Source organism: Labeo rohita, chromosome 13, assembly GCF_022985175.1.
Source record: "Labeo rohita strain BAU-BD-2019 chromosome 13, IGBB_LRoh.1.0, whole genome shotgun sequence".
NCBI lineage: Eukaryota > Metazoa > Chordata > Actinopteri > Cypriniformes > Cyprinidae > Labeo > Labeo rohita.
Genome location: NC_066881.1, coordinates 30,720,419 through 30,747,835, shown reverse-complemented (window position 1 = coordinate 30,747,835; position 27,417 = coordinate 30,720,419). Strand labels below are relative to the sequence as shown.

The 27,417-nt window shown below is 33.0% G+C and overlaps 1 protein-coding gene across 1 annotated transcript in view; it reads left to right on the top strand.

The window, feature by feature from the left end:
• LOC127175035 (MAM domain-containing glycosylphosphatidylinositol anchor protein 1) overlaps nucleotides 1–27,417 on the top strand; it is a 250,165-nt gene that overhangs the window by 199,200 nt on the left and 23,548 nt on the right. Inside the window, exons 12-16 of the mRNA XM_051125843.1 lie at nucleotides 1–35; nucleotides 1,870–1,893; nucleotides 5,124–5,276; nucleotides 5,688–5,849; nucleotides 21,690–21,820. The exon at nucleotides 1–35 is cut by the window's left edge and continues 140 nt beyond it. Of these exons, the coding sequence (XP_050981800.1) occupies nucleotides 1–35; nucleotides 1,870–1,893; nucleotides 5,124–5,276; nucleotides 5,688–5,849; nucleotides 21,690–21,820 (505 nt within the window). The remainder of the gene's footprint in view (nucleotides 36–1,869; nucleotides 1,894–5,123; nucleotides 5,277–5,687; nucleotides 5,850–21,689; nucleotides 21,821–27,417) is intronic.

Below are 27,417 nucleotides of genomic sequence, written 5' to 3'. Positions count from 1 at the left end.
AAACATGGTCACGCGCACCATCCAGTACTCAGAGCGTAAGTTATCTTAAGAATTACATCTTATAGTATGCAAGATCTCAGTTCTTAATTGGCTACCTGCATCTGTTTATTTTAGTGGAAATGCATTGTTTTATGCTTTTTCAGGTAGGAACTGTAACATCTTTGATTAATTAATTTTTTTTATTTTATATGGGCAAGTGTTAAGCATAGTTGGGCTGGTTGTGGAATGGGAATCAGAGCCAGAATTGTTACAATCCTCATGATTCCCATCAACAGAGGTCATGCATTTCAAATGTGAGGTTTCGCTTTTGGGATTATATGTTAAATTGTGATGTCAGACGTGTGGCAGCCATCGTGCATTGAGTTTGCTGATGGCTACAGAACAGCAGGAACAGGCCAGCAGTTTCAGCACCAGAGCTGAGTCTGGATCTCAGAAAGCGCTGATAGAATCTAATCCCATTGGATAGTCATTCAATCTTCAACTCCCAATCTCAGCATTTACTCTAACCAGACCAAAAAATGGCCAGGCTTGAGAATAAATGTACTGCTGGAAGACATGAAACCCTTCTTCTGTGATGTCAAAGCAGTATACACAAAAATGTGTTCCAGTCCTGTGATTTGCCTGGCTGAGGAAACACTGTGTGTGGATTTTACTAATTATATAAATATTGTTATATTAATATATTTAATATATTTATATTCTTCTCTCTATATTATAATTTTGATTTTATATATTTTGTAAAAGAACTGTTTTTATTCATATTGTTTTATTTTCTTTTAAAATATTTATAAATAATATTTTTATATATATTTTAATATTTGATCAATTTTATATTTATGATAAATATGTAGGTAAATATTATTTATTGCTTTAATACAAAGCATGCCTAAACTGTTGTAACTTTTTTTAAAGTACATATTTTATTACTTTAAAACATTTTTTTAATCTCATTTGAAGTAATTTATTTTGGATTTCATTCATTTATTTTTTCGTTTATTTATTTACAAATAATAATTTAACAATTTTTTAATTGATAAAATAACAGTTGAAGATTGTGGAATTTAAAAATGGAGAAAAAAGAAAAAAAAACTTGTATGCTGTTTTAGAGGAAATACATAATATACACACAATATATAAAAACAATTTTCTAGGTAAATATTTAAAGTTTATATATATAGTTATATAGTTTTTATTATATTAAAGTGGTAAAATGTATGTAAATAAATGTTGCTTAATGCTATTATTATTATTAATACAATTTTTAATGTTTTTTGTTGAAATATCTGGTAAGGTATATTTAGTAAAGTAAATGAAAGTAAATGTAAATAAATACTATTTTTTTATAAAATAAATATTTTATTCATATTATTTTATTATTTTATATTGAAATATTTATAAATAATATTTTTAGTTTTATATATTTGTTTAATATTGTATGAATATACAGTTTATTTGTGATAAATATGTAGGTAAATATTATTTATTGCTTTTATACAAAGCATGCCTTAACTGTTGTAACTTTTTTAAAAATACATATTTTATTACTTTTAAATTTAATTTAAAATTAATTTGTTCTGGATTAATTAATTAATTTACAAATAATAAATTAATAATTTGTTAATTAATAAAATAGTTGAAATTGTGGAATTTAAAAATAGAGAAAACAAAACTTAGTTTTAGAGGAAATACATAAATATACACACAGTATATTAAAACAATAAGTTTTCTCTGTACAAGTTTGTACTTCTATCTCCCAGCCTCGTTTGATATGATTATATACAGTGATCTCATTTGTTGTGTTAACTGCCTTGTTGTGTTAACTGCAATGCCCTGTAGTCACTGTTTTTTCTCATTTCCTTTCTCCTACAGCCTACACTTATCCAAGACCTTCAGGTGAGACAGTCCTTTACTTTTTCTTTCAGTGATGGGTTTGTGCCTGTTGTCTTTCTCTCTCCTCTAAACCGTCCTCCCATCTCACGCTTGCCCTGCCTTTCAGTTCTTCCCAATTAAATTCAACACAGTTCTTCTGGCAGCGTAAGCACAGAGCTTTGCCAAAGAGGTACAAAGGGGAAAAAAAAAAACATAAATTAAAACAGACTGGAGATCAGCAGAGTAAATTGAAGAGTCGACTGCATGCGGAGGGAAGAAAATGGTGATTTCAAACCACAACTCGTGCATTCTTCTCCGTTTATTCGCCCTGTCTCCTCTCGCACTTGGAAAATGAGTTAATCAGCCATTTAGAGTGTGAATGGAGACGTTCTGGGTGACTAACTGCAGTATTCTGTATTCTGTGTTTGTTAAATGAGGGTAATCGCTGTGAACGCTGCAATATGCTGAGAGTACTTCAGTACTCCAGAGGAACCTGTCGAGAGGCCTCCTTACATTAAACACGCCTGAGAAACCTTGCAGACCTTCTCCTCAGATCTGCTCATCAGCATTATGCCAGAAACATACTTTATGCAAGTCTCAATGCAGGTGCGAATGCTTAGCCATGCTAAACGGACTGCATTCTTGCACTGCTGTGGCGGAAATGTCAGCCACGCAATACTAAAGTTCCCTTTAAGATTTTCCATTTCAATGCAACTTACACCGTGTTTAACATGAATGAGAAAACTGACTAGAAGTAAACCGTTTTCAATAATGGGCACTTGTTAGGTTTCCAACAGACTTCACTCCTACAGATGTCCTTCTGTTGTCATTTCTATAGTCCTGCTAGTGATCATATGAGAACAGAGACGATTTTATCAGAGTCTACAAAGTTTATTGAAAGTAGACACACTTATAAACTGTGCTTCTTATGCAGTGTTATACAATTCAAGGAAATATTACCTTTGGTAAAATAATGTAGAGAGCGTAAGGTCACACAACATGTGAAAACCTCCAGACTTCCAGACACTCACACTGTGGTTCTCACACAATGTTCTCACACAATGTGATACAATTTAAGGAAATATATTATTATTATACAGTTCAAGGGTAAAATAACATAGCCTCTGATTAATAGAGTTGTTTGCTGCTTTAGAAAAGAGAGAGTAAGAAAAGTCACACAGCATGTGAAAAAAAACTCACACATGGTGAACAACACTGAAAGAATAAGAGAAGAGTCCGAAGGGGAAATCAGTATAAGGCAAGTATACAGTTCATTTGGTGCTCAGCTATGGAAGCGAAAAAAAAAAAAAGGTAATTGCGACTTTTTATCTCACAATTATGACTTTTTCTTGCAATCGTGAGTTTACATCTTGCAGTTCTGACTTTGTTCCTCAGAATTTTGAGTTTTGAATTTTGATATAAACTCACACTTCTGAGAAATGAAGTCAGAATTGTATGAAATAAACTCACAATTGCTAGTTATAAAGTCAGAATTGTATGAAATAAACTCACAATTGCTAGTTATAAAGTCAGAATTGTGAGATTTAAACTCGCACTTCTGAGAAATGAAGTCAGATTTGTATGATATAAAAGTGCAATTGCTAGTTCTAAATTCAGAATTGTGAGATATAAACACACTTCTGAGAAATGAAGTCAGAACACTATAAATTAGTAGCAAAATTCGGTAGCGCTGTATGTTGTTTCAGGGTTGGCATCATCTGAAGTCCTCTGAGGGGTTGGCATCATCTCTTTTTAAGTGTTCTGGATCCAGACTGGAGCTTTGTGAATTCCTAGTTACCACGGGATGTCAATCCCATGGCAGAAACAGAGAACAAATAGGAACATAATTAGCGTAGCTGCTGTTTAAACCAAGCAAAGAAAGAATTGTTCAACCAGAGCTAAATGATTAATAATGTGCATTTGGTCAGATATAACTGCAGTAAAAGTTTATGAGATGCATTATTTGTCAAAGTTTAAATGAATTAATCAAAAGTAGGTCATTACACTTAAACCACAATATGGACTAGTATCTGTAAATATTACGCCCCAAAAATACCATTTAAATGTGAATCCTGCATGTTCTGCGTATCTCTGTTTTAATGAATGGAGCAGATGAGCGGTTTTGTTTACTACACACACTGAAGCGCGTGTGACGCTCACTGTGATTTCAGCGTCTGGCGTCTCACTAAATGAGGACATAAATACATGAACAATATCTGCTGAGAGTCACTTCATGAGCATTTGACCGTTCTGTTTTAGGAATTGCGAGTTTATAGAACATATCAGTCTTTTTTCCCCTCAAAATTGTACTTTATATCTCGCAATTGCGAGTATATATATCTATATTTCAGAATTGCAAGGAAAAAGTCAGAATTGCGAGACGCAAACTCGAATTTGTGAGAAAAAAAGTCCGAATTGCCAGCAGTTCTCTCACAGTTCTGACTTCATTTCTTGTAATTTTGAGTTTATATCACGCAGTTCTAAGAAAAGTTGCAACAAATCTTTTTTTTTTTTTTTTTTTTTTTTTTTTGGCAGAAACGGGCTTTCATACTTATCTTAGGCCCTTTTATTATCTTTTTGTGCTGTTGCGCCCCTTGCAGCAATGCTTCAATGTATTTTTATTATTTGCTATTACAAGGCTGTCTGGAATACTTGAACTGTTGTCGTTAGCAATGGCTGAATAACGCACCGCTCATCAGATATTTGAGGCCCGCACTTCTTTCACGTCTCTTCTATCACACTGTCTTGGTTTCTCGTTTCATTCAAACACAGCGGTTATCATTTTATGCCTCAGTTATCATTTTGTATTTACTGTAAAATGAAACCGGAAGACTACAGTGTAATAATAGGCCTGCAGTAATATTGTTGAAGTGTTAGTCTTGTTAGTTTTCAAAAAATAACCGGGCACGATTTTAAAGCACATTTTTCTCTAACAACACTTTATGTCCTTGTCTTTATTTATGTGTTGAAAAGTTGTCTGTCTTTGTGCAAGCTTTGCATTTATAGAGCTCATAAAATATTTCAACCCAAACCAATATTTTATGTCTAATTATTTACTTATTTGGCAATTAGCAGTGCTATAATAGGGGTCCTAATTGCTCTGTCAGGGTTTATTCTGCGAGAACAACCATCTGGATGTACATCATCTTCTACGTAACACATTGTTGCATTCGTGCTTGTGTACAGTATGTTTTGATCACTACATGCAAGTGGCAAATGTCAATCTTAATTCCATTTTATGTTTTTGTGTGTAGATCACGTGTGCGGGTTTGAGGACATTAGGATATGTGGGTTTACTCAAGACCGCAGTGACGTGTTTGACTGGACCAGACAGAACCATCTCACACAGAACCCCAAACGCTCAGTTAATACAGGGCCGGATACGGACAGGAGTGGGACAAAAGAAGGTAAAAATATACACCTACATAGACATCTTTTTTTCTGCCCACTTTTAAAGTAATTATAGATTTATACAGTAAATCTGAAAAGAACTTGTTCTAGGCAAGTTGAATGTATTTTATAGCACGTTTACAAACTAAAAATCATTCCAAAGCACCTTTACAAAGAATTTTGCCAGTTGAGAAACTCCATAGAAAGATACACTTGTATTCTTCAGAACAATTGAAAAAGCACATTTGCAAAACCACATCTCATTTTATTTCCTACTTTAAAAAACGGTTGAAAGAATAACATTTGCATAATGGCTCCTAAACAATTTTAGAAATATGATTTTATTTTATTTTAAAATCTGTCAGTTATTTTTGCTCTCTTTGAAAACCCTGTGGTAACACATTTTGTACTTTTCTTCTGTAATAAAGGTTACTACATGTACATTGAGACATCGCGGCCGCGTCAGGCCGGGGATCGAGCTCGTCTCCTCTCTCCATTATATAATGTTACGGCAGCCCGAGGACCAACGGGGACCACCAGAACCCCCTATTGTGTCTCCTTCTACTACCACATGAATGGAAAACATATTGGTGAGCCAATATTAAATTCTCAACTTAATGTTTAACTCTTGGTACTCATGGAGAATTGATTGAATAAATGAAAGTGGTCTCTAAATGACAGGTTGGAGGCTTGTTGATGTTGTGTCCCTGCAAAAATATCTACTTGTGCATGCACAAATGTATATAATTTAGATTCTGACTGGAGTTTGGTTTGTCTGAAAGCGTCCTCCTTATCTGGAGCATTGGGCTGAATCTGTCAGGGAAAGTACAGTGGTTTATGAGTAGCATTCATTCACTAGATGGTCAAAGACAATGAAGGACACAGACAGTCAGAGAGAAAAGTGATGTCATCCACACATCCATTACTTATTTATCGTGACTGTTAAAACATTAAGTTTTGTTTCAAAGTGACATCTGTCTATTCTGTGTGTGTGTGTTTCTTCCTGGCACATTTAAGCTGATCAAGCACATCATTGTAGTAATTATAAGAGAGAGTACACAGCACAACAAATATTGGAGACAGAAGTCAATTTGTAATTAGATTACATTTTAGATACACTACCGTTTAAAAGTCTGAGGTTAGTAAGATTTTTAGTAATTAATACTTTTATTTATCAAAAAATGAAGGGGTGTGAATACTTTTGCAAGGCACTGTATGTATATCAGATTATATATTTAAACTAGATAAAAAAGTTCGGCAAGACAAACTTTACGGTGTGTTCAGAAAGCCGGACCAGAAAGTTTTAAAAAGTTAAAGAAGTTTTAAAAAGTTTTAAGTTTGGATGGTTTTCAGTCTGAAATAGTTTGAAGTTTAAAGTAGTTTTAAAAGGTTAAAGTTTGAATGCAGTCTGTCAGATAGATAGATAGATAGATAGATAGATAGATAGATGGATTGATAAATAGATAATTAACATGTTAGTATGATTCTAACATTAGCAACATTACCATTAGCAAGTTACTAGCATGTTGCTAGCATGTTTTTAACATGATTAACAAGTTGTTAGCATGTTGCTAGTCTGTTTCTAGCATGATTAACATGTTACTTGCATGTTTCTAACATGATTAGCAGGTTGTTGGCATGTTTCTAGCATAATTAGCAAGTTGTTAGCATGTTGCTAGCATGTTTCTAACATGATTAGCAAGTTGCTAGCATGTTTCTAGCATGATTAGCAAGTTGCTAGCATGTTTCTAGCATGATTAACAGGTTGTTAGCATGTTTTTAACATGATTTGCAAGTTGTTATCATGTTTCTAGCATGATTTTAACATATATAAGCATGTGGTTAGCATGTTATTAGCATGTTGCTAGCATGATTTTAACATAATTAGCATGTCGTTAGCATGTTTCAAGCATGATTACCATGTTGCTAGCATTTGGCTGGTCTTTTCCTAGAATGATGTTTGGTTGGTAGCATGTTTCTAACATGATTAGCATGTTGTTAGATGTTGCTAGCACGATTAGCCAGTTACTAACATGTTGCTAATCTGTTTCTAGTATGATTAGCATGTTGTTAACACATTACTAGCATGATTAGCCAGTTACTCCCATGTTTATAACATGATTATCATGTTGTTAGCATGTTGTTAGTATGATTAACAAGTTACTAGCATGTTTCTAACATGGTTAGCAAGTTACTAGCATGTTTCTAGCATGATTAGCGAGCTACAAGCATGACTCTAGTGTCTAGGCTTGGCTAGTGAGTTAAAGTTCTATAAGGAGTTAGAGTTGATAAACTTATAGTTATTATTCTTCTGAAACTACAATTAAGTCGGATTTCAGTAAGTTGGCTTCCTTAAGTTATTATAACTATTTTACAGTATTTTTGATTGGAAAAAAATGCAGCCTTGATGGGCATAAGATACTTCTTTATCTTAACAACCGCAATTTTACTTTTCAGTGTTGAGTGAAATTAAGTGCATTTATAGTCCTGCTTCATCTTCCATCTTGGCTGGATATTTTTTCACTCGTCACAATGCATTACAGTATCGTCTTCTGTGTTAAGGAAACATGCGATGCTGCCTTAGGGGCCTTTCACACAGGACACGCTCTATCTGTCTGCGCGACATTTTCATTGTTGTTTTATGGCAACATGCACTAAGTGGGCATCTGTGACTGTTGCCACTTTTTAAGACACCATGTCAGGTTTTATTAAGTTCAACTTTTTAAAAATGTGCCTTGAGACCTTGTGGTCCATTCTTTTGCATTGCATTTAGCTGCTTTTCAATGCAAGAACACATCCTGTGTGAACGGCCAAAAGTAGGTATCTTAGAGAGATGGTGTCATCGTTTACTCCCACTCATGTCGTTCCAAATCTGTATGGTTTTCTTTCACTTGCTAAGCACAAAAGAAGATATTCCAAAAGAAGACAAACAGTTTTGGTTCCCACTGACTTCTATTGTATTTTTATCTATCCATGCATCTAATGTAATGTTCAGTTACCAACATTCTTCCATCTAAGCCGTACAAGCTTGGAACAGCATGAGTGTGAGTAAACAGTGAAAGAATTTTTATTTTTGGTTGGACTATCCCTTTAAGATATATTCTTTTTTTGGGCAGACTATCTCTTTAAAAAGCTAGCCAGCGTAAGCCTTACAGCTGCACCTAAAATGCATCCTAATTAGACGGCAGACTGTGTTTGGGAGCAGAACCTGTGTGTCAGGCCTCGCAGAAATGTGTTTGTTTATGCAGGGTGCTATATATGTGTGGGTGGCAGGGATTTACTATAGTTTGAGGACAAAAATGTCCCCAGAAATGAGCTAAATATGACAAAAGCTCTCTTTTGGGACCTCAAAGGCATAAATGACTCATAAACGCGGTAAATAATGTTGTTCTAAAAATGCAGCGTGCGCAGTGATTTATGGGTGTTCCTGATGGGGCTCAAAGATCTGTGACTATCTGGCAACCACCTGTTATCACACACTCTAACACTCTCTCGCACACACAGACTTTAATTGCTCATTAATGTAAGGACTTTATCACACAAAACTCCTCCAACCAAAGTTTCGACAGCAGACCAAAGTTTTTTTTTTGTTTTTTTGTCGTTGTTGTTGTTTTCTCATTTTTCAGCTTGACAAATAAAGCAACCGAACTTCCTGTTTCCCCTTCGCTTTTTATCTGCACTCTCTCTTCAAACTTTATCAGCCCATTAACGGCTCATAAATTGTGCTTCTCTCTCTCTCGTTCTCCTCTTCTGCTCTATCTCTCTCTCTCTCTCTCTCTGGCTGTCTGTCTGCTTTGCTTTCACTCCAGCTCGTTCTCTTTACCTGTGCGCTGTCTGTCTCCTGTTCTAATGAGACGAGCCCGTCTAATTATTTGCCAGTTGCCACTCATGACACGGGCTGGGCTCGCGGTGGGGGGGCGGCTGGTGAACGCACGACGCGCTTCAATCTGTTCGGCTTTCCGAAGGCATTTTGGATTCCCTGCTGCAGGCCTGCACTGTATATTTCAAAGGACATGTTTTATTAATTCCATTGCTATTTAGGAGTCGGAGAGGACAGCAGGTCCTTAATGAAAATTAAAATTGAAAGGCGAACCACATTAATCATGATCAAAATCACCCTAGGGTGCACGCGCACATGCACATAACCTCATACTCAAGCTGTCTGCTAAAGCTCTCTAACCCATCATATTTGTCTCTGTCTGCTTTGAAATGAGAGTAGGAGGTTTAGCTGGATTTTTATTTGCTATTACAGAATTGTAGTGCCAGTATAAACTACTTCCAGTGACCTTTCTTTTTTATCTGTGTGTTAAAGTCAAGTTGGGTGGTTTCAGAGTAACCAGAAGAGATGAACTATGTTCCAAAATGAAGTGACCTAGTATTTTAAAGCAGAGAGTTGGAACTTTCTTGATGTGAATGCTTCATTATAGAGCATTGCATGAAAACTTAGTGGATAAGACAATACCATAATACATTGTGAAGAGCTCATTTGAACAATGTCTATCTAAAATGGAGAGTAAAGTGAGAAATTCTCATTATAAACAGCTTTAATAATATATAGGGCTTTATACAATATAGATCGCTTCAAAGCAGCTTTACACTGGCAAACAGGAAAGCAGCATCTGTGTCATAAACCAATATTGTTTTAATATTATTTATACACTATTATGATATTCAGTTATATTTAGATTTTTTTTTATCTATCTGTCTAACTGTCTATCTATCTATCTCGTTCTGTTTTTCTATCGTTCTGTCTATTGTTCTATCTATCGTTCTATCTCTCGTTCTATATTGTTCTGTCATTCTAACTATCATCTGTCTATCGTTGTGTTTATCGTTCTCTCCATTCTGTAGTTCTAACTATTTACTGTTCTATCTCTATCATTCTGTCTATCGTTCTATATATATCGTTCTGTCGTTCTAACTATCATCTGTCTATCTATCTATCGTTCTGTTGTTCTATCTATTTATCTGTCTATCATTCTATCTATCATTCTGTCTATCTGTCTATCTATCTGTATCTATATCGTTCTGTCGTTCTAACTATCTATCAACTATCTATTGTTCTATCTATCATTCTGTCTATTGTTCTATCTACCTATCTATCTATATCTCTCTGTATCTATCTATCTATCTATCTATGTATCTATCTATCTGTCTATGTGTCTATGTGTCTATATCATTTCTGTCGTTCTAACTATTTGCAGTTCTATCTCTATCATTCTATCTATCGTTCTATCGTTATATATCTGTCTGTCGTTCTAACTATCATCTGTCTATTGTTCCGTTTATCGTTCTGTTGTTCTATCTATCATTCTATTATCTATCGTTCTGTTGTTCTGTCTATCTATCTGTTTATCTATCTATCATTCTATCTGTCGTTCTGTCGTTCTATCTATCATCTATCTGTATCTATATCGTTCTGTCGTTCTAACTATCAACTATCTATTGTTCTGTCTATCATTCTGTCTATCATTCTGTCTGTCGTTCTATCTATCTACCTGTCTATCTATATCTGTCTATCTATCTATCTATCTATCTATCTATCTATCTATCTGTCTATGTGTCTATATCATTCTGTCGTTCTAACTATTTACAGTTCTGTCTATCTTTCATTCTATCATTCTATCGTTCTATATCGTTCTGTCGTTCTAACTATCATCTGTCTATCGTTCTATTTATTGTTCTAACTATTGTTCTATTTGTTGTTCTATCTATCATTCTATCTATTGTTCTATCTATATCTATCTATCTATCGTTCTGTTCTATCTATCTGTCTATATCGTTCTGTCGTTCTATCTATTGTTCTGTCTGTCTATCTCTATCGTTCTATCTATCATTCTATCTATCATTCTATCTATCATTCTATTGTTCTATCATTGTGTCTATCTATCTAAAAGCAATTCTGTCAGAAAATGCAACCCTAGAAAATTGTTGCAGTTGCAAATGTTTTGGTACTCACATTATTTTTTGTTTGCATTGTTTACAATTCAGCACAGAACCCAAAAAATGCACTGGACAAAATTTTTGCCACACTTAACTGAATATTTGGTAGTACCCCCTTTGGAAAAAATAACTGAAATAAGTCGCTTCCTGTAACCATGAATTCTTGCACCCCAAAATTCTTTGGTAATCATCAGATTTCATGATACCGTTCACACAGTCAAGGCATCCAGTGCCAGAAGCAGCAAAGCAACCTCAAAACAGGGGACTGTAGGGACTGTGTTTTTTTCTTTGAAGGCCTCATTTCTGTTTCTGTAAACAGTGCCATGATGTCCTTTACCAAAAAGCTCTTCTTTTGTCTCATCTGTCCACAGTACGTTCTCCCAGAAGGTTTGTGGTTTTGTTACATACGTTTTGGCAAACTCCAGTCTTGCTTTTTTATGCAGTAGTGTCCTCCTGGGTCTCCTACCATAGCGTCCCTTTTCATTCAGATGGCGACGGATAGTGCGAGCTGACACTGTTGTGCCCTGTCTGCATAGATCAGCTTGAATTTGTTTGGAAGTTAATCAGGATTCTTTATCCACTATTTCGAACAATCATTCGTTGTAATTTTTAATTAATTTTGCTCTTCCGTCCACGTCCAGGGAGGTTAGCTACAGTGCCATGGGCTGTAAACCTCTTGATGATGTTGTGTACAGTGGCCACAGGAACATTAAGATCTCTGGAGATGGACTTGTAGCCTGGAGTTTTTCATGTTTTCCCACAATTTTTTTTTCTCTCAAATTCACAGACAACTCTTTACACTTCTTTTCAGTGTGACACACAACACAAAGGCAGAGTCAACTTTTCTCCATTTTAACTGGTTGCAAGTGTGATTACTATATTGCCCACACCTGTTACTTGCCACAGGTGAGTCTAAATACAAATTACAAGAGCATCACATGCTTGAAAAGCAATTATTTTGTACAATTTTGACAAGGTGCCAATCATTTTGTCCAGTCCATTTTTGAGTTCTGTTTGAAATTTTATCAAGTTTGACTTTTCTTCTCCTTTTTTTGTGTTGTTGCAGATACCAAAACATTTGCAATTGGAACAGTTTTCTGAGAGAAGTGTTGCATTTTCTGACAGAATTGCAAGGGTGCTGATATTTTTGCCAATGACTGTATCTATCTATCTATCTATCTATCTATCTATCTATCTACAACTTTTCATCTAGAAAGCAGATGTTTCAGATTCAGTTATTTATAATAAATAAAGTAAATAAAAGGTAATTATTCAGAAGCAAAAACCTAAGTAGTTTAATATGATTAAAGTTTAATATTTTATCCAGTGTTTATCTGTATATGTATTTTTATGCTTGGAGTATTCATTCAGTAGATTTGCAACTTGCTAACAGCAAACAAAGTGGGAGTATCATGTGATGAGTACTCTTAATAAGCATGAAAAGCAAAAGCAAAAAAAGAAATTACAACATTGTCGGCAACAAATGCAGCAGATGAAAATGCAGATTCTCTCTCTGACATTAGGTAGCTCATTTAGCTGTTGACTAGCAGCAGCAGTTCTGTTCAGTTAACTAGTCGGCTATTTTCGCACATCCCTACCCAACACTATCAGAAAAGACTAGCTTGACCAGACTGGATGACCTTCAGCTGGTTTAAACAGTCTTTATCTGCGAGCTGGTCATTGTCGTGCTTGTGACTGGTGGCAGTAATCCGCTATAGGCTGAGTGTTGGCGTGATTTCTGCTGATTACGGCCTGTGTACACTAATCTGCTAATCATTAGTCTGTGCGTTGGCATGTGGGCGGCACTGTGGGCACAGATGCTAAACTGAGAGGGAGGCACAGCTGGCTCGACTCTCATTACATGAGACGCCCTACTGAGAGACAGACGTCCCTGTTAGCAATCTTAATGTGTAGGACTGTGTTAGCCGCTCTGTGCTGGCCGTAAATAACAACCTCATTAACAGAATGAGAGTTTAGACTTTTATTTGCACCACTGTGCTTGCATTAGATTTGATTACATCCCAATTAGCAATTGAAGAGATTAGCTCTGCGTTGGCTATGCCACACTAGCATTACATTCAACAGAGCTAAATCAGCACTTTGACAATTTAGCCTTGTGTTATTTACAGTCTAAGAGTGGAATATGTATATAAATGCAGACAACATCACAGGAGTCACGTCTTATATTGAATAATATTCACGTGCACAGAGACGGATTTTATCGCAGCATGTAGTGTTTAACATCTGTGTGTGTGTGGAGTAGATTCAGTTATCTGGAGGCTTGTCTCTGTTGGATGGTCCTACAGAAAGAGCTTTGCATTACTTGACTGGATCAATAAATCTTTACTAGTAGAGAGACAGAGACATTCGCTCTCTATATTTCTGGATGGGTTTATCTGATTAGAGGAAAGAGGCATGTATTCGTGTTGTTTTTGACGGCTTGATCATTGGGTTTCAGGGTGCTGTTTGTATTTGATTTTAATTAACATCAGACATTGTGTATCATGCAGTTTGTCTCTATTTTAAATTAAATGCTTTATGCATCTTACAGCTGTTGTTTCACCGTGTTTAGGTTTGATGCATTCACATTTTTAAAAAGCAGGTGAAGTGTTTTTTTTGTTTTGTTTATTAAGTTATTTATTTATTAATGTATTATTATTATTATTATTATTATTTCCCTCTTTTTTGTTCTTTTTGATTTTTTGTCTTTGTATAATAATAATAATAATAATAATTATTATTATTATTACTATTGTTATTTTTTATCTGTTGTATTTTTGTACAGTCTGTTTAGTTGTTATATTTTAATAATAATAATAATAATAATAATAATAATAATAATAATAGGTATTTATTATTATTATTTCCTTTCTAATTTTTGTTAATTTGTCTTTTATTTGTATTTTTTATTTTGACAAAGTATTTTTAGTTGTTATTTTTAATAATAATAATAATAATAATTTCTCTTGTTTTTTATCTGTTGTATTATTGTATTTAAATTTAATTGTTTAGTTGTTTTATTTAATAATAATAATAATAATAATGTATTATTATTATTATTATTATTATTATAATTATTATTATTTCCTCTAATTTATTTATATAATGTATTTCTGTTTTAATATATTTTTAGTCATTGTGTTTTAATAATAATTTCCTTTTTTATTTTTTGTTTTATCTGTTGTTTTTTTGTATTTAAATGAAATTGCTTTAGTTGTTATATTGAATAATAATAATTATATTAATAATAATAATAAACTTTTTAATAATAATAATAATTATTATCACTATTTTTATGTTTACAAATGATTTTATTTTTCACAAATTATTACATTATTATTATCGTTGTTGGTATTATTTTTATTATTATTATTTTCTCTTTTTAATTTTAATTTTTCTTTTATTTTTGTATTTTAATTTTACAAAAAGTTTTTATTATTTAATAATACTATTAATAATATTAAATTTAATAATAATTATTATTATCATTATATATTATTATTTTTATATTTACAAAGTACTTTATTCTTTACAAATTGTTAAATTATTATTATAATTGTTGTTGTTGCTGTTGTTGTTGTTATTATTATTATTATTATTATTTCCTCTTTTTAATTTCAGTTTTTATCTTTTATTTTTGTATTTTAATTGTACAAAAAGTTTTTTTTAGTTGTTATATTTAAAAATAATAATAATAAGAAGAAGAAGAAGAAGAATTATTATTATTATTCTTTTTATTTGTCTGTGTTTATTTATTTATTTATTTTTTGTTACTGGTAATTGTAAATTGTCAGGGCTTATGATAAACAGAGTTCATTTGGCTAATGAACAGTACATTAGATTAACATGCAGCCCTGAAAATGTGTCAGTTAAATAGTCATTTAGTCATTTTGATTTCATTTTGTCTTTTTTGTGTCATTCGTTTTCCTCTCCACATTGCAGAGACTAGGCGATCACCCTCTACAATCGCAGTAGTCTGTTCGATTTTTCATCAAGAGCAACACAATAGCATGTTCTATTAGACCGCAAGTTTATTAGGCTTGAAGTTCATTACAAAGGAGTTCAGCAGCCAGTGGATCCATTAGAGCAGAAGTCAATCACAGCAGCAGTCAGTCCATTAGATCCTTCACTCATTACAGCTTCAGAGTGTGACCCTCCTGCTGTTAGCAGATGACAGCGGCGCCGTGAAAACGTGTTTCGTTAGTCATTGTCGTTGTTTAGTGATGCGTGCACATTATATGGTACAAGAATGAATGGCTTGTTTGTTCAGACTAATTGTTGCATGTATTAGTTGTCTTTGAGCTCTCAAGAATACTTGACTCTGATTGGTTAATCATGGCCTTTTGCAGTCAAATATGAAAGGGATAATGCACAGCTGCTTTCAAGCAGTTATTTTAGTATGATTAAAATAGTATTATAGGAAGTATTATTATAAATTATTTATTTATATGTTTTGTTTTCATTTTAGTGTAGGTTTTCTGTTTTATGATTATTATTAAATTATTAATTAAATTTTTTTTTTTTTGTAGGTTTAGTAAACAGAAACTAGCTTGGCAACGTGCTGAAATATTTTGTGAAAATATTACTTAAAGATTAAAATAAAAAAATGTATGTATGTATAATTTTTTATGTAAATGGTTAGTTTTGGTTAACGATAATAAAGATAAAAACATGTTTTTTTGTAAACTTATTTCAGTTAATGTAAATGTTTTTTATTAGTTTTAATCAACTTAAACATTTTTTTAAATATTTTGATTAACGTATTTTTATTATAAATTATTGTTATTGTAATAACAATAAAGATAAAAATTCTTACAGTCAGCATAATGTTTTTAATTGTTTTAATTAATAACTTCAATATATATATATATATATATTTTATATTTCAGTTAACATTTTTAATGTAAATGTTTAGTTTTTGGTTAATGATAATAAAGATAGAAAAATATTTCAGTTAACGCAAGTTTTTTTGTAACCTGTTATTTCAGTTAATGTAAATGTTTTTTTTTTATAACTTTTTTAATATTTCAATTAACATATTTTTAATGTAATTGTTTAGTTTTGGTAATGATAATAACAGTAATAAAGATAAAAAAATTCTTACAGTTAACATAATGTTTTTAATTGTTTTAATTAATAACTTCAGTATATTTATTTTTTAATATATTTCAGTTAACATATTTTTAATATAAATGGTGTTATTTCAGTTAATGTAAATATTTTTTTAATAGTTTTAATTAAAAACTTAAATCTATATCTAAGTTACTTAACTTAGGTTAACTGAAATATTTACTGAAATTTAAAGATAAAATAACTTAAAGATAAAAAAAAACCACTAAAATTATAAATGTTGCCTGTGACTAACTGAAATATTTACTGAAACTATAACTTAAAAACATTATTTCATTTAATGTAAATCAATGTAGACACTTTCAAGAAAACAGACAGCACAGAAAAAGCAAACTAAGGTTTAAATGTGCTTTAAAATTGCCTGCCACCATCCAGCTTTCCTGCTCAACCTCCATCTTCTGCTCATTACAGAGATGAATGAGTGTTTGGATGTGTTTGACCCGTGTCAAGGTTAGCCAAGGGCCTCTGATGTTGTGGTTCTCCGGCTGGAGCCTTAGGCCTTTACTACAACCTGTCCTTATGTACACAAACGCGATTGTTTCTCTAAAGGGTGGGTTAGCTGTTTATTTTTAGAGGTCTTTGCATAAGGGTGATTTTTAAGCGCCTGGCTTATTTTTCACAACGGTTTATGAATCAAGTGTGTGTAATCACCTTAAAGATGCACCAGCACACAATTTGTGTTTGTTTATCAGGCAGCGAGCAGCTCTTCAGCGTGATTGGGGTCATTGAAACGTGGCAGAAGCTTTCAGCCTGGGCAGCGAGCTAATAGTGAGGCACTGATACAGCACGCCGTTCCTGTTAAATGCTCCCTGATTTCCCTCAAATGGCTTTGATTACTGTAATACCTGTACAGTAATGACACATGCTGATACTATTGTAGAGACTTCTCTTTCAAAAAACAACAACAGAAATTGTCGTGGTACAGCATACAGTGATGTGTAGTAATGGCATAGTACAGTACTGAATGGTTACTTCAGATGGTGTTAAACACATTGTTATACCATGTTAGAGGTTATTAGTATTATACGTTTTTGTTAGTGTTATAATGGCATTATTCTACGATGGCGTTTTGGTGCCACCTTAAAAAATTATAATATAAAATAAAAAATTAGCATTGATAAACTGAAGCAAATACAGCGATCTGTCATGCCACATTAAAGAGTGAGAAAAACACATTATTATAAGACGTATTGTTTGTATTTCACTATGAAGCTGACAGAATTTGAAAGCTGAGACTTTGTTTTATATTAAACGTACCAAAAGCACAAAGCTTATTGCTGTTATTGGGTGTCTGGCACAATATAAATAACAAATGCATAAAAGACGTGTAATATGATTTCCAAGCATACTGTCCATCAGAATTTTTTGCTGGTGCTCCCAATCTTGGCCATTTGTATGTGCAACATAGGCTATACTCTACTGTAACTTTAATCTCATACATGCTATGTGTTAATTCTCCAAATTTTGACATTATTTTCAAAATATTTAGACTTTATTCTTCTAATTTTGACTTTATTCTCAAAATATTTTGACTGTATCCTCATAAATGTAATTTTTTTAATCTTGTAATTTCAATTTTATTCTCAAAACATTTCAACTTCATTCTCATAAATTTGACTTTTTCCTCAGATATTTCGACTTTATTCTCAAAATATTTTGACTTTATTCTCAAAATATTTTGACTTTATTCTCGTAATTTTGACTTTAATCTTAAAATATTTTGACTTTATTCTCGTAATTTTGACTTCTTCAACTTTGACTGACTTCTCAAAATATTTAGACTTTTTCGGAAATATTTCAAGTTTATTCTCGTAGATTTTACTTTTTTTCACAAAATACTTTGACTTTATTCTTAATTTTTACTTCATTCTCAAAATATTTTGACTTTATTCTCATCATTTTTACTGTGTTCTCAAAATATTTTGACTTTGTTCTCGTAATTTGGACTTTGTCAAAATATTTTGACTTTTCTCGAATTTTGATTTTTTTCTGAATATTTTGACTTTATTCTCATAATATTAACTATTTTTATAATTTCAACTTTATTCTGAAAATAGTTGGTCTTTATTCTCGTAATTTTGACTTTATTCTCAAAATATTTAGACTTTATTCTCGTACTTTTGACTTCTCAAAATATTTAGACTGTTCTCTAATTTTGACTTTTTTCTCAATATTTCGACTTTATTCTCGTAAATTTTACTTTCTCAAAATATTTGAACTTTATTCTCGTAATTTTGACTTCTCAAAATATTTAGACTGTTCTCTATTTTTGACTTTTTTCTCAATATTTCGACTTTATTCTCAAAATATTTTGACTTTATTCTCATAATTTTGACTTTATTCTTGTAATTTTGACTTTATTCTCAAAATATTTCAACTTTATTCTTAAAATTTTGACTTTATTCTCAAAATATTTTGGCTTTATTTCCATAATTGTGACTTTTTTTACTCAAAATATTGCAACTTTAATCTTGTAATCTTAGATTTTTTTTTCACGTGGCACTAAAACACATTGTATTATTCAGATGTATGAACTTGTACAATACAAATGGCTTTCTAGCTGAAAAATTAATCATTCATATTGCTACCAAAAACAGTTTTGAGGTTTTGAGATGAAGTTGAACATTTAAAGCGATAGTTCACCCAAAAATGAAAATTCTGCCATTAATTACTTATGCCGTTCCAAACCCCATAAGACCATAAGACCCTACGTAGACAGGAACGCAACTAAAACGTTCAAGGCCCAGAAAGGTATGAAGGACACTGTTAAAATAGTCCATGTGACATTAGTGTTTCAACGGTATTAAAGTCGCTGTTTTGTATTCTTCGCACACAGAAAGTATTCTTGTAGCTTCATGACGGTTGAACCACTGATGTCACATGGACTATTTTAACGATGTCCTTACTACCTTTCTGGGCCTTGAACATGTCAGCTCTCAGATTTCATCAAAAATATCTTAATTTGTGTTCTGAAGATGAACGATGATCTGGCGGGTTTGGAACGACATGGGGTTGAGTAATTAATGAGAGTTTTCATTTTTTGGTTGAACTATCCCTTTAAATAAGAATTAGCTGTGTAAGGCTCTGAAATTATTTAAGTTGTTGCATCTGGATTGATGTATTGGTGGTCAGTATCTGCTGATATTGTTCAGGCAGCTTTAGATGATTTTATTGGGACATGTTTTGTACTTTAAGCGAGCCACTTTGTCACAGTACCATCTGTTTGCTTTGTTAATGTAGCTGTGTGCCACTTCTCTGCTGTGTTATTCATTTATATCTGCTGTTCCTGAATAAGTAAAGATGTGAAGCCTGGTTAGTTGGCTGGAGTCGTCTGCTTTAATTTTCCATGTGTGCATGTCATGAGCAGCATGAAGATTCTGTGGGTGAAAGTTTAGAAACATTAGTGATTGTGTGTGTGTGCGTGTGCGTGTGTTATTTTTCAGAGCCAGTGCTTCGTTTGAGCCACTACAAAAGTTTTTTCTTTCTCTCCCTCTTTCTGTTTCAAAGTGCAACTGAATTATATATTGGTTTCCCTTAAGCACAAAGTCAGAGTAATAATTTAATGCATGAGTCATAAAGGTGCCACTTGGCCTCACTGCCTTCCATCATCCGAGTGTGTGTTTGTGTGTGTTCAGTGACTGTGACAGATTTCAGTACTGACGTTCATAATAAGCGCTGTGTGTGTAAGATGCCTCTGCTTTGTTGTCTGTGGAGAGTTGTGTTTCTGAAGCTGATCTATCACATGTCAGTCTCAGGCAACCAACCCACAGACTGTCAGATGTATATTGATCCATTTATCATGATGTCACATCTTGGTTTCTCAGACAAGCGTCACATTGAGCGGCGCTGCACTCTTAATGATCTGATGAATATTATGTGATGTATTTAAATGTTAAACAATACCCGTTCTTGTCTTAGGACAACTTTGATGAGTAATTTTGTCTTTATTCTAAAAAATATTCAACTTTATTCTCATACTTTTGATTTTATTTTTAAAATATTTTGACTTTATCCTTGTAAATTTGACTTTATTCTCATAATTTTGACATTATTTTCAAAATATGTCAACTTTATTCTCGTAAATTTGACTTTTTCCTTAAATATTTCAGCTTTATTGTCAAAATATTTTGACTTTATTCTCGTAATTTTTACTTTTTCCTTAAATATTTCGGATTTATTGTCAAAATATTTTGACTTTATTCTCGTAATTTCGACTTTGTCAAAATATTTTGACTTTATTCTCGTAATTTTGACTTTATTTTGAAAATATTTCAACTTTATTCTTGTAATTTCTACTTCATTCTCAAAATATTTTGGCTTTTCTCGTAATTTCGACTGTCAAAATATTTAGACTTTATTCTTGTTATTTTGACTTTTTCTCAAAATTTTTAGACTTTTTCTTGATTTCAACGTTATTTTCAAAATATTTCAAGTTTATTCTTGTAGATTTGACTTTTTTCACAAAATACTTCGACTTTATCTCTTAATTTCAGCTTTGTTCTTAAACTATTTAAACTTTTCTTGCATTTTTTACATTACTGTCAAAATATTTAAACTTTATTCCCATAGTTTTGACTTTATTATCAAAATATTTCGACTTCATTCTCGTAATTTTGACTTTATTCTTTTTTTTGACTTTATTCTTGTCATTTCTACTTCATTCTCAAAATATTTTGACTTTATCCTCGTAATTTCAACTTTGTCAAAATATTTTGACTTTATTCTCGTAATTTTGACTTTAATCCTAAAATATTTAGACTTTATTCTTGTAATTTTTAGGGTGTGCTGTGGTGGTGAGACTTGGATATGTTAGATCATCGGTCATGTACTTGACTTTATATTGTCGTGAGTTGTGCAGTCCTTCAGGGAAATGCTAATCTACTCAAACCAGCGGTCAATGGGGTCTTATTAGAGTAGAAGCCAATGATCTGCTATAATCCTGAGTTTGTCCTGATTCGCTGATCCTGTTGGACCTTGATCTCCAGTAGTTGTGTGGAAACTGTTTGAATCCCACGCATGGCACATTTTGGTCATTTTCAGTTTTTAATGAAACACTTATCTAAAGCTCTTTTCTGGGGTGTTAAAAGAACATGCAGTTATCACCACTATTTTTTGTTTGCAAGACGTTGCATATCAGAATCACAATGTCCAGTCTGATTATGAATATTCTCAAACAACTGATCTATCAGAAAGGTTGTGCATGTCTCATCTGTCATCGTAAATATTCTTATATTTCCTTTTTTTTTTTTTTTTTGTCTGACTAGAATTAAAAAATGGACCAAAAGTCTGCTAGACGTGCTTGTAGAGCCCAGGTCAACATGTCACTGTTCCTCTGACCCTTTTCTCTGTGTCTGCAGGTACACTTAATGTTCTGATGAGGGTGAAGAGCATCGCCACTGTGGACTCTGCCGTCTGGACTCTCTCTGGACACCAGGGAGCCGAATGGAGGAAGGCGGATGCTGAGATCTATCCCAGCGGACCCTTCCAGGTATGACTTTGTTGATGTGCAGGTGTGTGCATGAGCGATTGTACGCAAACACATTGTATGCAAATCTGTCTCATATATCTCATATATGCATAAATCATATATCTGATATATGGATGATACTTTTGCTTGTGGGATATAAAATAAGCATTACTGTTATTTGGATATCAGGTTTCCTAAAATTGTGTCATTAGATAAGTTTTGACTGTCTGAAGTATGATGGCGTTAAAGGATCGGATCACTTCCAAAATAAAAAGTCCCTGATAATTTACTCACCCCCATGTCATCCAAGTTGTTCATGTATTTTTTTATAATTCAGTCAAAAAGAAATTAAGGTTCTTGAGGAAAACATTCCAGGATTTTTCTCCATATAGTGGACTTCAATGGAGGCCAACGGGTTAAAGGTCCAAATTGCAGTTTCAGTGCAGCGTCAAAGGCCTCTACATGATTCCAGCCAAGGAATTAGACCCTGGACCACAGAACCAATCATAAGGGTCAATTTTTTGAAACTGACATTTACACATCATCTGAAAGCTGGCTGTATAACTTTCCATTGATGTATGTTTGTTAGGACAGGATAATATTTGGCCAAGATATAACTATTTGAAAATCTGGTAGCTGAGGGTGCAACAAAATCTAAATATTGAGAAAATCACCTTTAAAGTTGTCCAAATGAAGTTCTTAGCAATGCATATTACTAATCTAAATTTAAGTTTTGGTATAGTTATGGTAGGAAATTTACCAAATATCTTTATGGAACATAACCTTCACTTAATATCCTAATGATTTTTGGCGTAAAAGAAAAATCTATAATTTTAACTTGTACAATGTCATTTTGGCTATTGCTACAAATAAGACTGGTTTTGTGGCCCTGGGTCACATTTGTGGTTAAAAAATATATCATTTTTTTTCTTTGAGAAAATGACCGTTCATTTCTAGATAAGACCCTTATTCCTTGGCTGGGATCATGTAGAGCCCTTTGAAGATGCATTGAAACTGCAATTTGAACCTTCAACCTGTTGGCCACAACTGAAGTCTACTATAGAGGGTATGCATTGACATCACTCTCCCGCCGGGACACACCCCCTCAGCCGGACTGAGTGGCAAAAGAGCCTTCAGCATGAATGTATTTAATAGGGAAGATGCGAAAACGTGAGTAAAACAAATGATAATCAGTTTAAACTAAACGTTGCTGAACTCGATATAATGTTCCTAACAACTTTGCAAATATCCAGAAATCGTGTTTTCTAACACTTATATGTGTCTGATTTTGACGCCAGGGTAAATAAATAAAGCAAATTTGCCTGTGAACTCATTTTGTAAATACAAAATATGGTGGTCTAAAACCCTGGTGAGCGCTTATATCAGTGTGATATATATATCGTCATATCGTTCAGCTGAAAAACGTATATAGTTTTTGTCAGTGTTTATTTAAAAATTTATTGTAAAATCTCTTTGTACAGTCAATCGCAAAGCTTGCACTGGTTGTAGAGATGTTTTGTGTGTTCTGTCGCAGCATTCGCGTTTAAACCAATGCTGCCACTCAGTCTTTTTGCCACTCAGTGGGCGGAGCCGCAGCCACTCCAGCTGACGGTGACGTCACTTGCATACCCTCTATATGGAGAAAACTCCTGGAATGTTTTCCTCAAGAACCTTGAATTCTTTTTGACTGAGGAAAGAAAAACACGAACATCTTGGATGACATGGGGGTGAGTCAATTATCAGGAATTTTTTATTCTGGAAGTGAACTAATCCTTTAAGAAAAAATGAATCAGTTCATTGAATCAGTTCAAACTGTCCATTTCAATTAATTGATTTAAAGCTGATTCAGTGCTTTGTTTGCATCACAAGCAGCGGTTCAAACCTTTAGAGCTGATTCATTTGATTCAGTTCAAACTGTCCTTGTCAAACAACAATCAGATTGTGTCAGTGAATCAATTCAAGTGTCTGATTCATTGATAATTCAGTGTAGTTTCAATGTCGCATTTTTCATTTATAAACGAAAATACTATATCATTCTGGTTAGACTGCATCGGTAAAGTTCCATTTACACAAGTTAACATGAAAAAAAATACTTCTTAAGCATCTATTAATCTTATGTTAATTTTAACATTTCATACATTAGAATAAAAAATAGTCTCTATTAATATTATTTAATTGACCTGAGCTAATATAGACAGCTGTATTTTATTGCCTTACATGAACAAGCATAAATAATAAATGCTGTAACAGTGTATTGCTCATTGTTAGTAAATATTAATGTACTGTATTAAGTAATGGTAACTAATAGGACCTGATTGTAAAGTGTTACCATTTTCCTTTTGTTTATTAGGTGAAAAACAATATGGAATATTTACATTTTTACTGCATTTTATGGTTTGAACATTTTGAATCTAATTGGGTACAGTGGCAGTTTAGTTGAAGTGATGTTTTCTTTTTAGTCCAATTAGAGCAATTGCATTAATATTTATAGTTTTTTTTAAGCTATTTCGAGCAGTCCTAGTTGGCAGGTGCGCTGTGTCTGTACTGTACGTGTGTGAGTGTTTGTGTGCGGTTAGAGGGTCTGTGGGGGGAATGATTGAGGAAGCGCTGAGTCGTGCTCCTCTGGACCCACGTTTCTGCTGAGTTGAGCTCTCAGCACAACAGCTGTAAAGACCAGGAGACGTTTTACTGCTCATCACAGAGGAGAAAAGGTGCTGGAGAGAGAAAATGACAAATTGAAAGAGCTTGAAGAGCAGGGCTGAAAAAGAGGAGATTTATACAGTGAAGAAAACTGAGAGAGAATGCCAAGAAAAGATGAACACCGTGTGCAATAGGGATGGAAATGAAGACAGATAATTCAGGGGAGAAAAAAAAAAAGAGTTTACAGGTAAATGGGACACACTTAAGTCTGGGCTCATTGGTCCTGGTCCTGTCAGAATTTTTTACCCTCATTCTTTCTACAGCTGCTGCTTAAATGCAACAAGATGTTGCGTTTGACTTTCATAATGGGACAAATTTCCAGGTGACACTGAATATTCAGTGGGAAACAATGTAGGACAGGGCTGGATTTTGTCCTATGGGATTTGATTGGATCAGGAAATATAGGCTGTGTTATTATTTATTAATATTGTTTGGCCCATGTGGATTACAACAGCAGAAAAAAAGTTGTTTCGTAGTTGGACAGCATTTATTACATTTTGATGAAGATTATGAAAACATTTAGAGCAATATGAACTGACAAACCATGCACTGCAAATCTTATCGTTCTCCAGTGTTATTGAGTATTATGACTACTGCTATTACTATTGTATTTTGTTATATTATTTTAAATCGGTTTTAATTGTATGCATTAATGTTATGCTTTTTTTGTTTGTTTGTTTGTTTATTTTATTTTAGTACTTTAGTATTTTTTTATTTAGTTGTTTTTGTTATATATTTTGTTATATTTTTGTTTTTATATTTTTATTTTTTGTTATTGTATATAACTTTTATTCATTCTTATTTATCTGTTTATTTTATGAGAAATATGAGAAATAAAATATGAAATTTCAGTTGTTGCTTTGGCAACTAGTTTTATTTGTATTATTTTACATTTTATTTTACATGACTTGCCTTGTGGATCAAGTGACTGCAGAGGCTTGCCGAGATAAATTAGCATAATTTTCTCACAGAATATAAGAGAAAAAGGAAGTATGTCTGTCTTTTTTATTTATTTTATGAGAAATAAAATACAAATAAACATTATTACTGTTGCTTTGGCAACTAGCTGGAATAATTGTATTATGTTTTATTTGTTTTATTTTTATATTTTATTTTACATGACTTTTCTTTTTTGGCTGATCCCACAAATCCTACATTCTGGTATGTAATTCCTACAATTTTCTCATTGAATTCTCTGTTTCTATTTTAGATTTTTTAATAAGGTCAACAGAATAAGTAGATGGGGTACATTTTGATTTTATATTGACCAAATCTGCTCACCTCTCATTTTTCACTTGCTGTCTGTCGTGGGAAAACTGCTATTTTTTCCTTATTTTTCCTCAGTTAATTTTTTGAACAAAAACATTTGCTAGCCTCTCTCCTTTTTCTGTGCTGTCTCTTCCATTTCACTCAGCGATGCGGTGTATTTGACACTTGAAGACGTAAATAGATCCTCACCTCTCAACCAGGCCCCAGTTGGCCTCCATCAATCGATGCTAAAGACCAATCCAGGCGTTCCTGGACAGTAGGACTTGACAAGTCCGGCAGACAGGCGTGTTTCTCCGCTGTCTGTTTGTTTGCTCTGTTCTCATCTCCTCTTTGTTCCTCCATTGACTCTTGCCGTGCGGATCGAGTGACAGCGGAGGCTTGCAGAGATAAATTAGCATCATTTTCCCACAGAATCTCCGAGAAAAAGGAAGTGTGTCTTTGCATCGTTGCATGAGGCGTCTCACCCATCGCTAAGCCTGATGGATCAAGCAAAATCACAACAGCGTTATTTTATCCGAAAGCTTTACTCGACTGTGTGAATCCATTACATGGGCAGCATGGTTGAGGTTAAACTAAGCAGGATTGATAGTCGAGGGGTTTTTACAGAGATCTAACAGACCTCACAGGGTTAGAGGAGCTCTGAGAGATGTTGCTAGATTAGCTTGGGAGTTAAAAACTTTGTTAATTAATATGTACACATTCAGTTCTTTGGATTCTGAATTGTTTTCATATGTGTGACTCTGGACCACAAAACCAGTTTTAAGTTGCACAGGTATATTTGTAGCAGTAGCCAAAAATACACTTGTATGGGTCAAAATTATCACTTTTTCTTTTATGCCAAAAATCATATTAAGATCGTGGTCCGTGAAGATATTTTAAAAATGTCCTACCGTAAATATATCAAAACTTAATTTTTGAAAACTTTTTTTTAAGGAAGTCTCTTTAAGGATGCATTTATTTGATAAAAAATAATATTGTGAAATATTATTACAATTTAATTAATAATTAATATTTTTCTATTTTAATATACTTTAAAATATAATTTATTCCTGTTGAGGCAAAGCTGAATTTTCGTCAGCCATTAATACAGTTTACAGGTCCTTCAGAAATTATTCTAATATGCTGATTTATCCTCAAATAATAAATATACACTACTGTTCAAAAGTTTGGGGTCAATATTTTTTCAAGAAATTAATTTTTTTTTTTATTCAGCAAGGATATGTTAAAGTGAGAAAAATTGAAAGACTTTATATTGTTACAAAAGTATAAAAATGCTGTTTTTTTTTTGTTTGTTTTTGTTTTTTACTTTATTTGTATTCCATTCCATATAATTTGGAATATAATTAGGAATAAATCTGTATTCCTTACATATAGACAAGGCGATGTTGTAACATCTACATCCAACTCTTTTCAATATAAAAAGCACTAAGTGAAACAAACAACAAAAAAAAAAGATAAGAAGGTCTTTTTATTTTTTTTTTTTTTTTTTTTTCCAACATTCACATATGCTTAATGTACAGTGACGGTTATGTGGCCGACAGGCTGGACGTGAGCCGCTGAGAGAAGATTCAAAGGATTTTACACACAAGATCACTTTTACCACTCGTTAGTTTTTTTATGCCACTTTATAGAAGATAAAAGACACTGTA